Source organism: Mixophyes fleayi, chromosome 7 (assembly GCF_038048845.1).
Source record: "Mixophyes fleayi isolate aMixFle1 chromosome 7, aMixFle1.hap1, whole genome shotgun sequence".
NCBI classification, from domain to species: Eukaryota; Metazoa; Chordata; class Amphibia; order Anura; family Limnodynastidae; genus Mixophyes; species Mixophyes fleayi.
This window is the reverse complement of record NC_134408.1, coordinates 1,370,870-1,385,507: the sequence shown is the minus strand read 5'-3', so window position 1 is coordinate 1,385,507 and position 14,638 is coordinate 1,370,870. Positions and strand designations below refer to the sequence as shown.

At 41.6% G+C, this 14,638-nt stretch overlaps 1 protein-coding gene across 2 annotated transcripts in view; it reads left to right on the top strand.

Annotated features, from left to right (window-relative positions):
• The window catches only part of LOC142097131 (integrin alpha-X-like), a 149,287-nt gene that overhangs the window by 111,828 nt on the left and 22,821 nt on the right, over positions 1–14,638 (top strand). For both annotated transcript variants that reach the window (XM_075178733.1, XM_075178734.1), the window contains exons 15-17: positions 1,779–1,909; positions 5,500–5,654; positions 8,088–8,251. In XM_075178733.1, the coding sequence (XP_075034834.1) occupies positions 1,779–1,909; positions 5,500–5,654; positions 8,088–8,251 (450 nt within the window). The remainder of the gene's footprint in view (positions 1–1,778; positions 1,910–5,499; positions 5,655–8,087; positions 8,252–14,638) is intronic.

Here is a 14,638-nt window from a genome sequence, read left to right as displayed (position 1 = left end):
CCACATATGATCTAAATGAGCAACCAGGTTCTGTCACCAGTCCTGATGTTAGTGTTCCCAGTACGTCATCTGGCCAAGGCGATGTCAAACAACAGAGTGTTTTCAAATTAGTGCAAAAAACAAAAACCAAAAAAAAATTTACTGTATTGAAGCGAAAAAGAAGTGTAACTGAGCAAAAGTTAAGTGACGATAAAAAAAAAATTGCAAGCATGCCATTCTACACACGCAGTGGCAAAGAGAGAATGAGGCCTTCACCTTTGGCTATTAGTGGCAGATCCCAAAAAGTTACCCAGCCTACAATTGGTGCACAACTACTGTTACGCGTCAAAGCCGAGCTGCAAGATAACAGTGAGGCATTACAGGAGAATATTTGCTCTGATTCACAAATGACAACAATCCCTGTGGAGAGTCCATCCAACAGTGGGATGTCTAATCGTGAGCATTCTGCTGATGTGTGCCTTAATAGCCCGAGTGTAGCCGGTAATACCCAAATTGAGGATGCCACTTTGGAATTAGAAGAGGATGAGGGGGAGATTTGTGTAGGCGTCGAGGGCGCTAATGATGATGTTGATGATTATGATGCAGACAGATACCAAATTGCCTTTCTCAATTTCTATTTATATTCTAGATTATATAACGGCTGAATAGTTTTCTATTTTACTCCTAGTGGAGAGAGGATCTGATGCAGACAGATACCAAACTGCCTTTGTCCATTTCAATTTATATTGTACAGTATATAACAGCTGAATTTATTAGTATTTTATACAAGTGGAGGGGGGCCTAGAGAAACAGAAACCAAACTGGCTTTCTCCATGTCAATTAATATTGTACAGTCTATAATGGCTGAATTTTTTGTTTTTTTAAAAAAGTGGAGGGGGGCCTATAGAGACAGAAAGCAAACTGTCTTTTTCCATTTCTTTACATATTTAACTATAAGTGTAGGGTGTAATATACATCCAAAGATGATGGCTGCATTGCCAATATGCATAGATGGAGAGGAAGACAATCTGTTTTGTGTGTTGAATAAATGAAGGCCTACCAACGAAGAATTAAACAGTTTTTTTGGATGATTTATTACCTCAACAATTAGATTACTTATCTCTAAAACAGTTGGAGCACTAAATTGGGTTATTTTAGGCACAAAACATGTATTTTCCAATAAAATAGCAAAACAAAACCAAACAAAACCAAAACCAAAACACGCAATGGCGGTTTTGCAAAACCAAAACCAAAACCAAAACACGACGGTAATCCAGATCCAAAACCGAATCCAAAACCAAAACACGGGGGTCAGTGACCATCTCTACTTACAAATGACAACATGTAATAAACACTCTCCGATGTCCCCTCACTCTCAAGATTCATTTCAGACATAAACTAAGAGTATTTTAGGAGTAAAACAGAAGTTTTAATTCAATTTTTTAATGATAAGGAGAGTAATGAGGAGTAAGAGGTTGAACTATGATGTGATGGTTGCACATGGCGCCTCTTTTCCACTACTCCACAAACCTAGGTCCACTTCTAGTTTCTGGGAAGTAGAATAGAGTAGGAGGAGAGTAGCTGTGTTCCTTGAAGTGTGCAGGATGGACTATTGTTTTCACTGGCAGACTGGTCATTATGTAGATCCAGGACACTTGATGTCCCTCTTCATTGTCAACTAAGCTCCCCATGCTTCACTCGTGTGCTTTGCAAACTGTGTGAAACATCCCATTTACACTCTCTCCTCTGTCACATTGTGGACTGGTTTCCTATTGTCATTGTATATTCTTCTTCCCCAGCGTGTTGCAGGAAGTCTCTTTACAAGCGGCATGATGTTTTTTGGAAAGTCGGTGGCTGGCAACCTGGACATGACTAAAGATGGTCTTCCAGATCTTACCGTGGGGAGTGAAGGTCGAGTCCTTATTTTGAGGTTAGAATGTAGTTTATACAGTGAATGAAATTATTCCCAATCATCATTGTGGTGAAACGAGGTATTAATTCACCTCAACCAGTCTGTACCTCGTTTCTCGCAAACTGAACTATAAAAACATATTCTTTTTCTAGCCCTCTGATTCCCCATATTTCCCAGTCATATTACAAATTGTATATATTCTATTTTGTATGTAACTAAAATGTCTGCCAGCATTGGTTTCTTATCTTGAAAACTAGTCCATTGTATCAGCCGAGTCAAAAGGATTTTTGTCTACCAGTCCTGTATGAATGTACAGCACACCAGGGGGGGTCACTTATCTTTGCTAAGCTGTGTGTTTGTGTGTGCTAGCATAGGGAAGAGGTCCACAGATAGATCTAGATGATTAATTACAGAGAACTGCATTGTGTATTTAAATGTAATGTGTCTGTATTGTGACCCGATCTGTTTAAACAACTTCTGCTGTATAACCACAGAACAATATCTGTTCCTAATTAAATCAGGAGTGACTCATCTGCTATCCCTTTGTCTGTATGTTTACCTGTCAAAAGGTAAACATGGAAAAGGTCCAATCAGACTGAAGAATATTAAGATAAATAAAGCTCCAGGTCCAGGTGACATACACCCAAGGGTCCTTTTGGAGTTAAACTCGGAAATAGCTAGACCGCTATTCTTAATTTTCAGAGATTCAATCTCATCAGGCTCAGTACCAAGGGATTGGCGAATAGCAGATGTGGTGCCGTTGTTTAAAAAGGGGACAAGATCACAACCAGAGAATTATAGACCTGTAAGCCTGACATCAATAGTTGGGAAACTACTGTAAGGTATTTTAAGGGACAGTATTCAGGATTACTTGGTACGCAATAAAATTATTAGTGGAAATCAACATGGATTTGTGAGGGATAGGTCATGTCAAACTAATCTAATTAGTTTCTACGAGGAAGTTAGTGGGAATTTAGACCAGGGCAGGACAGTAGATGTGGTCTACTTAGATTTTGCAAAGGCCCTTGATACAGTGCCACACAAGAGGTTGGTTTACAAAATAAGGGAACTGGGTCTAGAAATCAAAATTTGTACTTGGATCGAAAACTGGTTAGAGAATAGGGAACAGAGAGTTGTGATAAATGGAACATTTTCTAATTGGTCAAAGGTCTTAAGTGGAGTACCTCAAGGTTCCTTGCTGGGACCACTCCTTTTTAATATATTTATTAATGACCTTGGTGATGGTTTAGAGAGTAAAGTTTCTATTTTTGCAGATGACACTAAACTCTGTAAGGTAATAAAATCAGAGCAAGATGTAGCTTCTCTACAGAGGGACTTAAATAAACTAGAGGATTGGGCGGCTAAATGGAATATGAGGTTTAACACAGATAAATGTAAGGTTATGCATTCAGGGATCAAAAACAAGAACGCAATCTATAAATTAAATGGAATTAATTTGGGAGAATCTATAATGGAAAAGGATTTGGGAGTGCTCGTAGACAGTAGACTTAGCAATAGTGCTCAATGTCAAGCAGCAGCTGCAAGGGCAAACAAAGTATTGGCATGCATAAAAAGGGGCATAGATGCAAGGGAAGACAGTGTAATTTTGCCACTGTATAAATCGTTGGTAAGACCTCATCTTGAATATGCAGCACAGTTCTGGGCACCACTCTATAAAAAAGATAATTTGGAACTAGAAAGGGTTCAGAGAAGGGAGACAAAATTGATAAAGGGTATGGAGTCATTAAGTTATGAGGAAAGGTTAGCCAGTTTAGGCATGTTTACTTTAGAAAAGAGGCGTCTAAGGGGAGATATGATTACTATGTACAAATACATTAGGGGTCAATACAGAGAGCTTTCATGGGAACTTTTTACCCCAAGGACCATACACAGGACACGTGGTCATCCCCTAAGGTTAGAGGAGAGGAAATTTCACAACCAGCAAAGGAAGGGGTTCTTTACAGTAAGGGCAGTCAAGATATGGAATTCATTGCCAGGGAAGGTTGTGATGGCAGATTCAATAGATCTGTTTAAGAAAGGGTTAGACAAATTTTTAGCGGAAAGGTGTATCCAGGGATACGACCGTTAATTTAAAATAAAGGATAGTAGTGGATATAGGGTAAAAAATTGGATTGCAATATTGAGTCTGGGGGGATTTTCAAAATTGAAACAGATGGGCGGTTGCTTACTCTGGATTAATTACAAATATAAGTGCAGGATCGCAGGAGATCCAAAATAGGTTGAACTTGATGGACTGGTGTCTTTTTTCAACCTCATCAACTATGTTACTATGTTACAGACAGATCCTTAAACTCCTAAGGAGGTAATCTTTGCCTTTAAAAAACAGCTCCAGAGAACAGCAAATTGGCATTCACTACCCAGTGATAGCTGAAGTCAGGCTGGCGCTGAGATCTAGATCTCTGCCCCTGACAGGAATGGGACAATCGGCCCCTGGAGTACTGCCGTTGCCCTGATCTACCTCTCCAGGTCTTGGGGAGCTGTGTGTCCGCTAAAAGCGGAGTGACAGTGACTCAGGACCACTACCTTGCTGGTAGCCTTAAAGGAGAGAGGGGGAGAAGCTTGGATTGATAGACAGCAGTCCCTGGGAGTGACTAGGATACTGGTGAGGTGTTTTCATTATACCCTGTATGTTGTCTGTTCCAGACTGTAGTGTTTCAAGCTATTATTTAAATATGTTTATTGTTGTTTGGTGCTACGATTTTGTTAATTAAAGTTATTTATTTTATTTTGGATATTTGCCTGGGAGATTTTGAACCTTAGATAGGTACCGGGTGCGGCACAGAGTGTCACCCTCAACTCAGTATCTTCACAATCATTATCATCATTTATTTATAAAGCGCCACCAATTCCCCAGCGCTGTACAGAGTATATTTGTTATTCACATCAGTCCCTGCCCAACTGGAACTTACAATTTAAATTCCTTAACACAGAGATACAGACACAAGCACAATAAGGTTAATATTGTCAGATGCCAGTTAACCAACTAGTATGTTTTTGAATTATGGGAGGAAACTGGAGCACCCGGAGGAAACCTACTCATAGATGGAGAGAACATAGAAACCACACACAGATAAGGAGCCAATGGTGGGGAATCAAACTCATGACCCCAGTAATCTACATAATATCCCTGTTTTACCAATTCTACCCAGTTGAAATATTGGCAATTACCTGTTATGAATCTCTGATTTATACCTATCTCAGAGAACATTGTAAACACATTTTACAGTGACCTTTTCTCTTACAATGTAACTTCAACCTGATATTTAACCGTTGTTTTTAAATGTATAGGAATAACGTCTTCTGCCATGTTAGATTTATTGTATACTTTACCTTTTGATATCGCGTCTGTGATCTCACTCGGTTACTTAAAATGTCTCATTGTGTGATGTCACCCATAATATTATAGGGGTTCTTTGATTTCTGCGTAGGTAATTCTTCCTGTGGATTGTACAGTGGTTCTTTATGTGATGTCACTCTGGATCCTATAATGGTTTATTGGTTTTTGCTTAGGTTCTGTTCTTGTTTCTCTGTGTGATGTCATCTCTCAGTCACTCATCGGTTATTCTCGTTCTTTGCCTCTCACTCAGCTCTCGCCCAGTCCTGGCTGTCTCAGTATCGATAAGAATTGAACCTCGTGAAATTCCCCTTTCGTCCTATGAATGTTCAGAATCCAGTAGAAAAGACCCTCCAACAACTATTAATGTGTGTTTTACCAGCGCACTGAGGAGCATCAGTGCTACAGGTGAGAGTGGAAATAAGTATAGACTGGGGAATATATAGGGTAACAAGTGGAGACTCTGGGGATGAGGGTAATGGGGTTTCTTTAGTAGATGGTGCCACTACAAAAGAATAACAAAGGAAGATGGGGGTTTGCTAATGAATGCATGACAATGGAGAGGGAGTTTTTAGGTAGATGTTGGGTTTGTAATAGAGAAGTGTCACTAGAGATAGATTAGAGGGAGAAATGGGGTTGGTAATAGAGGGGTGACACTGGAGAAGAACATTAGATGAAGATAGATAACTGTCAATAGGGTAGAGACACTAGAAGATTATAGAAAGATGTGGAGGTGGTAATAGAGGGGTGACACTGAAGAGGGAGTTTAGAGTTAGAGATGGTGTCGGAAGGTTGAGGAAGAGGTGAAGCTTGTAAAGTGGACCTGTCAAATACCCATAGTGCAAGCATCTATTTTATGTGCTAAGTCAGCCTATAAACTGAGCAGGATTAATAAAAAATGTTGGTTCATCCTACAAAATGTCTGTTTCCACTGTGAGTTGATCATGGATGTGATTTAATAGAAGAGAGAAAGTGTAAATAAATTGGACAATTTGAGTTCTAGGGAAGGTTGGAAATCTTAAATTGATTAATTTAGTATAGATTGCCGGGGAGACAATTGTGAAGTATTTTATACCCTGGAACAATATTTCTAGCAATAAGAGAATCTTCATAGGTCTACTGAGGTCCAGTGTGATAACAATGGTATGAACCATAAAATTATGGAGCCAAGGGTCAATGGGTATAATTGGCCAATTCAAAAAAACAGCAAATTACTAAATTACTATAGGTTTATAATATCCCATGTATTTAATTGCAAGAAAAGAAAATAACACTGTGCAGATAAACTCATATAATAAAAATGCTATACGTTTCTAAACTCCGTAGGTCATGAGTTGATATATCTAAATATCACATGTCATATATATGTATATATATATATATATATAGTCAATTCTTATATCCAATGTACTGAATCTCCAAAAATCAGTACTCCTGAACAACAATAGAAATGTCAGTGATAAATTAAAGAAAATAATATGAAGATACATATTGTGAAAATAAAGATATTATACCTTTCATCAAAAGATGATAACATGAACTGTTTAAAAAGGTTGTTACTCCATTGGACTTCAGAAGGATATTATTTCATAATATGGGATCCATATCAGATGTACACAAAGATACACACAAAGAGTATTATTCCTTATATGGTGCTGAAATATAAAATGTCAAATAGCAAAAACACAGCAGCTCAATCAAGAGAGCAAATAAAAAGAAAGAGCGCTAAAATATCCAGTATGTGAGACTATATAAGTTCTTAAAAACAACTAGTATAAAATAATAAGGTAGATAGTAACAAGAGAGACAGCGTGCCAGGTTATTGAAGTGAAATAGATAAACATTATATAAATATAATCTCAAACTTTACAAAAAAAAACAAATATGTATTAACAAATCAAAATAATGATAATTATTTTTAAAATATGCCTTACAAATTTAACATAAAAACACAGAGAATACAGCCCAGATAAATAGTGGATAAAGCTGAAAATATTAGCTCAGACTATATAATAATGATGTAAATATTAAAAAGGATATAGAGAAAATCTGATCTAAAGTTATCTGTGTATATGGGGACTAGTGCAATTTTAATTTGCAGACTTTTGGGACTGCCATGGGCAGTAGGTTTGCTCCAAGTTTTGCCAAGTTATATATGGGTTTATTTGAACAGGAGTGTATTTGTAACAGCCAATTTTGAGTAAATCTAGTGCTTTATGGCAGATATATTTATGATTTATTTGTCATTTGAAAAGGGGATATTTCTTCTACTACGGAGTGTTGAGCCGCATTTTAAAGTCCAGAGGAGAACAGTGTAGTAAGAAGTGCCATCAGTAACACATGCTGTTCTACGGTACCGGTACCGTTTCCTATAAAGACAGATTTTTTTCCTGCAGGGGATACCCCTTTAGAATTTAGAAGGTCTTATAGATTAACACAACAAGCCTTTAGGAAATATCCTCCAGTCCTGTAATGATACCTTGGACCACTGGGTCTCTTAATGGTTTCATCGTCAGCTAATAACTTCTTCAGAGGAGTTTCTGTGTTTTCCACCCAGGACTCATGACATTAATATCAGGAGTTGAACTCTGATAACAATAACGGGCTCCATAATAAGAGCTTGTGTGTGATCGTAATGATCTCTGATATGTGCAGTCTATGTGTTGTGTGTGATTGTACTGATTTCTGATATGTGCAGTCTATGTGTTGTGTGTGATCATACTGATCTCTGATATGTGCAGTCTGTGTTGTGTGTGTACATTTCAAAGACACGGTTACAAATAAAATGTCCCTGTGCCCTCTTTAAACTTAAGTCACTGACTCTGTCTCCTTCTATTACAGCTGGAACCTCTGCCCAAGTGAACTACACTCTACTGCTGGATGCGAGGCGCACCCAGAGCCGCGCTGTCTTCTCTGACACCCCAATATCTGTCTCCCGCATCGTGGCCAAATCTATGCAGCTGACAGACATAGAGAGCTGTACCAGACACACAATCCGTCTCCCTGTCAGTATCTATTACCTTACCACTTTGATTTATTAATGGGTCTATTTATCCAGCCCTAAATGGCTTTTTCTGAATGGTTTAGGCATTTTTAAGTAAATTGACTGTGTAACAAAAGGAGGCATTTAGCTGGCAATATGCAGAGAAAGCAGGGAAGTAGAGTAAAACATTGGTGCAGTAATGCACCTAGATTGAATGTAAAGACCTATGTATGAAAAGCAATAGTTTAAATTTGGTTTAACTTACATGACTTGAAATCCTTCCTCTCAGCAAACAGACAGGGTATGTCTGTTTGAATTACAGAGCCAGTGATGGGCGTTTCCTTTTAAAGAGAAGGTGGGTGTGTCATATGTCCATCAAGCTAAGGCTGGGGGAGGAGTATCAGATATAAAAGCTTGTTTATATAATTTGTGCACGGAGACCAACGCTGGGTGAGCTGGCTGGTCCTGAGAGAGAGCTGGACTATGTATAGCTAGTGTTTAGGGTCTCCATGATTGCTGTGCAAGTATACGGTGTCAAAACATTTACCATCCTGACAATAAAGCACCATCAAAAGGAAGAAGTTGTTCGCGTGTGCTTCTGCAGTAGCGGGCTATTGCCACAAGTGGTGTCAGGAGTAGGATACTCCGGGAAGCAAGTTTCCGCTACCCAACCCGCGCAGACGTCAACATGGAGGAAGTACTGAGAACCGTCGTGAATGTGGCCGCTGCGCAGCAACAGCAGCAAGCTCAGATGTTACGAGTTGCCGAGGTACAGGTGGAAAACACAAGGCTCTTAAGAGAAGAGTTAAGCCAGGTGAGACATGACACAAATGAACCACTTGGTCCTGTTCTTCAGAAAATGTCGCCAGGTGATGACATAGAAGCATATCTGGTGTCCTTTGAGAGACTTGCAAAAAGGGCAAAATGGCCTCCTAAAGATTGGGCTGAGAGGCTGGCGCCATATCTGACTGGTGAAGCTCAGCGAGCGTATATTGATCTAGATGAGGAACGGGCCTCTGGTTTTTTGTGCCTAAAGTCTGAGATATTGGCTCGCATTGGAATTTCCGGGCCAGGCCGAGCCCAGCGCTATCACCAATGGCGCTATGTTAAAGAAAAAACGGTCAGAGCGCAAGTGGCTGAACTTTCTAAAATTTTAAAGAAATGGCTGCAGCCTGAGGAGAATTCGCCTTCTCGGATTATTGAAGTTCTGGCGATAGATCACTGCATCCGGGCGCTGAACCGCAATTTGCAAAGGTGGGTTCTGCAATCAGACCCAAAACTTATGAAGAGCTTGCCACCGTGGTAGACAGGTTTTGTGCTCTACAGCTAATGACTAAAGAACCTGCATTTGTGCCAAAGCCACTGCCACGCCAAAAGCCAGGTTTGACAATCCTTGCTACAGGGCCCAATGGCAAAACTACTACGGACAGAGGGCCAGGTGCAAAGCTGTCTAATCTGAAGTGTTTGAATGTGGTTAGCTAGGCCACTTTAAGGCAGAGTGTCCTAAACTACCGGAACCCATGGACTGTTCCGTGGCACATATTGGGCCTGCTTTTCCAAGCTGTTTTACCATGAGTCCCACATCAGGAAGTACTTGTTTGTTCCGGGTGACTGTGCTAATCAACCAGAACCTTGTTCTGGCCTTGGTTGACTCGGGGAGTGAACTCTCATTGGTTTCCAGCTCTGCTTACCCAAAACCATAACTTCTCGGTTGCCCAAGGTGAAGGTTCTTTGTGTACATGGCACGACAGAGGAGTATGAAAGAACAATACTACCAGTCACACTCAAAGACAAAATTGTTATGGTGGTAGCTGCCATAGCACCTAAACTCCCATATCCACTCATTTTGGTGCGAGACTTCCCACTGTTTAATGAGGTCCTCGTGAGCGGATCCGGCCAGACATGCCAGCAACTGATGCAACGGTCGGAAGCCCGGTCTTAAAGGAACCGCCTAAACATCTGGACATCGATCTTTGGGAACTGCCAAACCGGAGTGCCATCCTGGGAGTCACAGCAGGAGTTCCACAAAAGCATCCACTTGCGGGGAAACATGGACAGTCCAAACTAGCATTGGTCGTTGATGTCGCAGATGAGCCCACCCCGCCTGTCAGTGAGGATACGGACTGGTCCGCAATACCAATTTTGTTTCCTCTGCAGGACTTTGCTCGAGACCAACTTAATGATACCACTTTGGAACATGCTTTTAAAAGTGTGACTGAGGTAAATGGGGTAGCGAAAGTCACCCAGCCTGCAGAAGGTATACCATATTTTATTGTTAAAAATAATTTCCTGTATAGAGTTGCTAATGTGCAGGGGGAAAAAGTAGAACAATTAATGGTTCCTCAGGTCCATGTAACCCTAGTGTTAAAAGCAGCACACACACATGTCTGTGGGGGACACCTAGGGGAGGATAAAACACGGGAACGAGTTCTGCTTAGGTTTTACTGGCCCGTGGTACACATGGCAGTGAAAAAGTATTGCCGGTCCTGTCCCATTTGTCAGAGAACCTGTCCCAAACCCTTGTACAGGGCACCTCTCATTCCAATACCAACAGTACAAGTTCCCTTTGAACGGATAGCTATGGACCTTGTGGGGCCACTGGATAAATCCGCACATGGGCACCAATATATACTAGTGGTGCTTGACTATGCAACCAGGTATCCAGAGGCAATTCCCCTACGAAACATAAAGTCCAGCACCATAGCTAGAGATTTTGTATTGATGTTTACACGCTTGGGAATACCCAAAGAAATTCTCACAGATCAGGGTACTCCATTCATGTCTAAACTGTTGAAGGACATGTGCCAGTTGCTAGGGGTTACGGCGCTTCACACCTCTGTATACCATCCACAAACAGATGGCTTGGTGGAACGCTTTAACCGCACTTTAAAGCACATGCTCAGGAAAGCAGTGGCTCAAGAGAAAAAAGATTGGGACACTCTTATTCCCTATTTGATGTTTGCCATCCGTGAGGTACCTCAAGCTTCAACAGGGTTTAGTCCCTTTGAGTTATTGTTTGGGAGACAGCCCAGGGGTATCTTGGATATGTTAAAAGAAGGGTGGGAGCAGAAAGGTCCCAGGGAGCCAAATCTGGTACAATTTGTGTCACAAATGTATGAGAGGCTAGGAAAGATAGGGCCCATTGTGCAGCAACATGTAAAAGAGGCTCAGGAACGACAGAGGAAAAGTTATGATAAAAGTGCTGTTGTTCGATCTTTCAAGCCTGGGGACAAGGTCCTAGTCCTGGTTCCCACCCAGGAAAGCAAACTTTTCACCCATTGGCAGGGTCCATATGAAGTTCTAGAGGCTGTCGGTCCTGTCAATTACAGAGTCCGCCAGTTAGGTAGGAGAAGGGAGGAGCAAATATACCATGTTAACCTCCTTAAACCTTGGCATGATGAGGAAACCTCTCCTCAGGTAGTGAGTACTGCCATTGAAAAGTCTGAAGTGCCCATAGAGCCAGCTTTGTCCATTCAGCAGAGACAACAGACTGAAGAAATGATTAGCCGGAACAGGGATGTCTTCTCTTCCATTCCTGGATGCACTACCTTAATCGAACACGACATTGTCACTGCTCCAGGAGTCATTGTAAAGCAGAAGCCGTATCGTATTCCCGAAGCCAGATGGGTGGACGTGAGAAAGGAGGTCGAGAAGATGCTCCAGTTAGATGTGATTGAAGAGTCCACTAGTGAGTGGAATAGTCCCATTGTGCTTGTCCCGAAACCCAATGGGACAATTAGGTTCTGCAATGACTTTAGGCGCCTAAACAGTATGTCGCAGTTTGATGCCTATCCAATGCCACGTGTGGATGAACTAGTGGAAAATCTTGCTGGTAGCAATTATTTGACAACCCTTGATCTAACAAAGGGTTATTGGCAAGTTCCCCTGACTTCCACGGCCAAGCCAAAGACTGCATTTTCCACCCCTGATGGTCTCTATCAATATAAAGTCCTACCCTTTGGATTGCATGGGGCACCTGCCACCTTCCAGAGGGGCATGAATAAATTGCTACGACCTCACACAGCTTATGCAGCCGCTTTCCTGGACAATATAGTGATTTATACCCCAGACTGGGGATCACATTTAGCCAAAGTTGAGGCGGTCTTAGCTTCATTAAGGTCAGCAGGGTTAACAGCTAACCCAGAGAAATGTGCCATAGCCATGAGAGAAGCCAAATATTTGGGGTACGTTGTTGGTCGAGGGCATGTCAAACACCAGCTAGACAAAGTGGGGGCAGTCAAAAATTGGGCAAGACCAGACAAAAAGTCACAGTTAAGAACGTTTTTAGGCTTAGTAGGTTACTACAGGCGGTTTGTAAGCCACTTCGCCAATAGAGCTGCTCCACTAATGGACATGTTAAAAAAAAGTTGTCCAGATAGATTGACCTGGTCTGACTCTGCAGAAACCGCCTGGTCTGATCTCCGGTTAGCTCTTTGTTCCTCCCCAGTTCTACAAGCACCGGATTTTACCCGGAGGTTCTTCCTCCAAACTGATGCCTCTGGTGTTGGCTTAGGTGCAGTCCTGTCACAGGAGAAGAATGGAGTAGAAAATCCTGTCCTGTAACTAAGCCGTAAGTTGCTTCCAAGGGAACAAAAATATGCCACTATGGAGAAAGAATGTCTCGCCATAAAATGGGCTACAGAAGCTCTGCGCTATTATCTCCTAGGCAGAGAGTTCACCTTAATAACAGACCATGCACCATTGAGATGGATGCAGAACAACCGGGAGGTAAATGCCAAGGTAACCCGCTGGTTCTTTGCACTGCAACCTTTCAAGTTCTCAGTAGAACATAGACCCGGGATTCTACACAAAAATGCATATGCGTTGTCACGAAAATATGCGCTCCTCGCGAAGTCCGCATCCCCCTACTTGGAGACGCTAGGGGGAGGGATATGTAACAAAAGGAGGCATTTAGCTGGCAATATGCAGAGAAAGCAGGGAAGTAGAGTAAAACATTTGTGCAGTAATGCACCTAGATTGAATGTAAAGACCTATGTATGAAAAGCAATAGTTTAAATTTGGTTTAACTTACATGACTTGAAATCCTTCCTCTCAGCAAACAGACAGGGTGTGTCTGTTTGAATTACAGAGCCAGTGATGGGCGTTTTCTTTTAAAGAGAAGGTGGGTGTGTCACCTGTCCATCAAGCTAAGGCTGGGGGAGAAGTATCAGGTATAAAAGCTTGTTTATATAATTTGTGCACGGAGACCAATGCTGGGTGAGCTGGCTGGTCCTGAGAGAGAGCTGGACTATGTATAGCTAGTGTTTAGGGTCTCCATGATTGCTGTGCAAGTATACGGTGTCAAAACATTTAACATCCTGACAATAAAGCACCATAAAAAGGAAGAAGTTGTTCGCGTGTGCTTCTGCAGTAGCGGGCTTTTTCCACAACTGTAACAATGCTGGTGGTATTATCTGAAGCCCAATAGCCGAGTAGATATCCAGCGACTAGTTAGACGTTTGCTGGGTCAGTACACAAGAGGGTAGTCAGACGGTTGCCGGGTCAGTACACAAGATGGTGGTTAGACGTTTGCCGGGTCGGTATACAAGCGGGTAGTCAGACGTTTGCCGGGTCAGTACACAAGATGGTAGTTAGACGTTTGCCGGGTCGGTACACAAGAGGGTAGTCAGACGTTTGCTGGGTCGGTACACAAGCGGGTAGTCAGACGTTTGCTGGGTCGGTACACAAGAGGGTAGTCAGACGTTTGCCGGGTCGGTACACAAGCGGGTAGTCAGACGTTTGTCTGGTCTGTACACAAGCAGGTAGTGACACTCTAGTGGTCGTATATGCAAATGTCAAAGTAATTCCTTACAGTATTCCCCCCTCTTAATAACATCCGTCTGGACGTTGCTTTGCAGGCTTCTCTGGGTATCTTTAATGAAATTCACGCAGTAATCGAGATGCATGGACATTCTCCTCTGGTTCCCATGAATTGTCTTCTGGTCCATATTCCTGCCATTGTATCAAATACGGACGTTATTTCTAAATATTCGTGAATCAAGTATTTTCTCTTCCTGAAATTCTTCATGTACATCAATTTGAACAGGATCTGGAGGAGGCAGAGTGAAACCAGGAAAAAGATTTGAAACTACTGGCTTCAGTCAAGAAACATGAAAGACAGGATGAACCTTCATAGATCCTGGGAGTTTAAATCTAAAGGCAGATGAACTGACTTGTGCAAAAATTTTAAAAGAACCTATATATTTCGGTCCTGATTTAGGAGTAGGCACGCTTACTTTTAGGTTTCGTGTAGAAAGTCAAACATTGTCGCCAACATTTAAAACTGGTGCAGCTTTAGGATGTCTGTCTGCAATTCTCTTATAACTGTCCTGTGCATGTGGCAATGTCTCTCTTAATACTTTGAGATTATTCTGTAGTGACTCTAGTCTGGATGTAACAGCAGGTATGG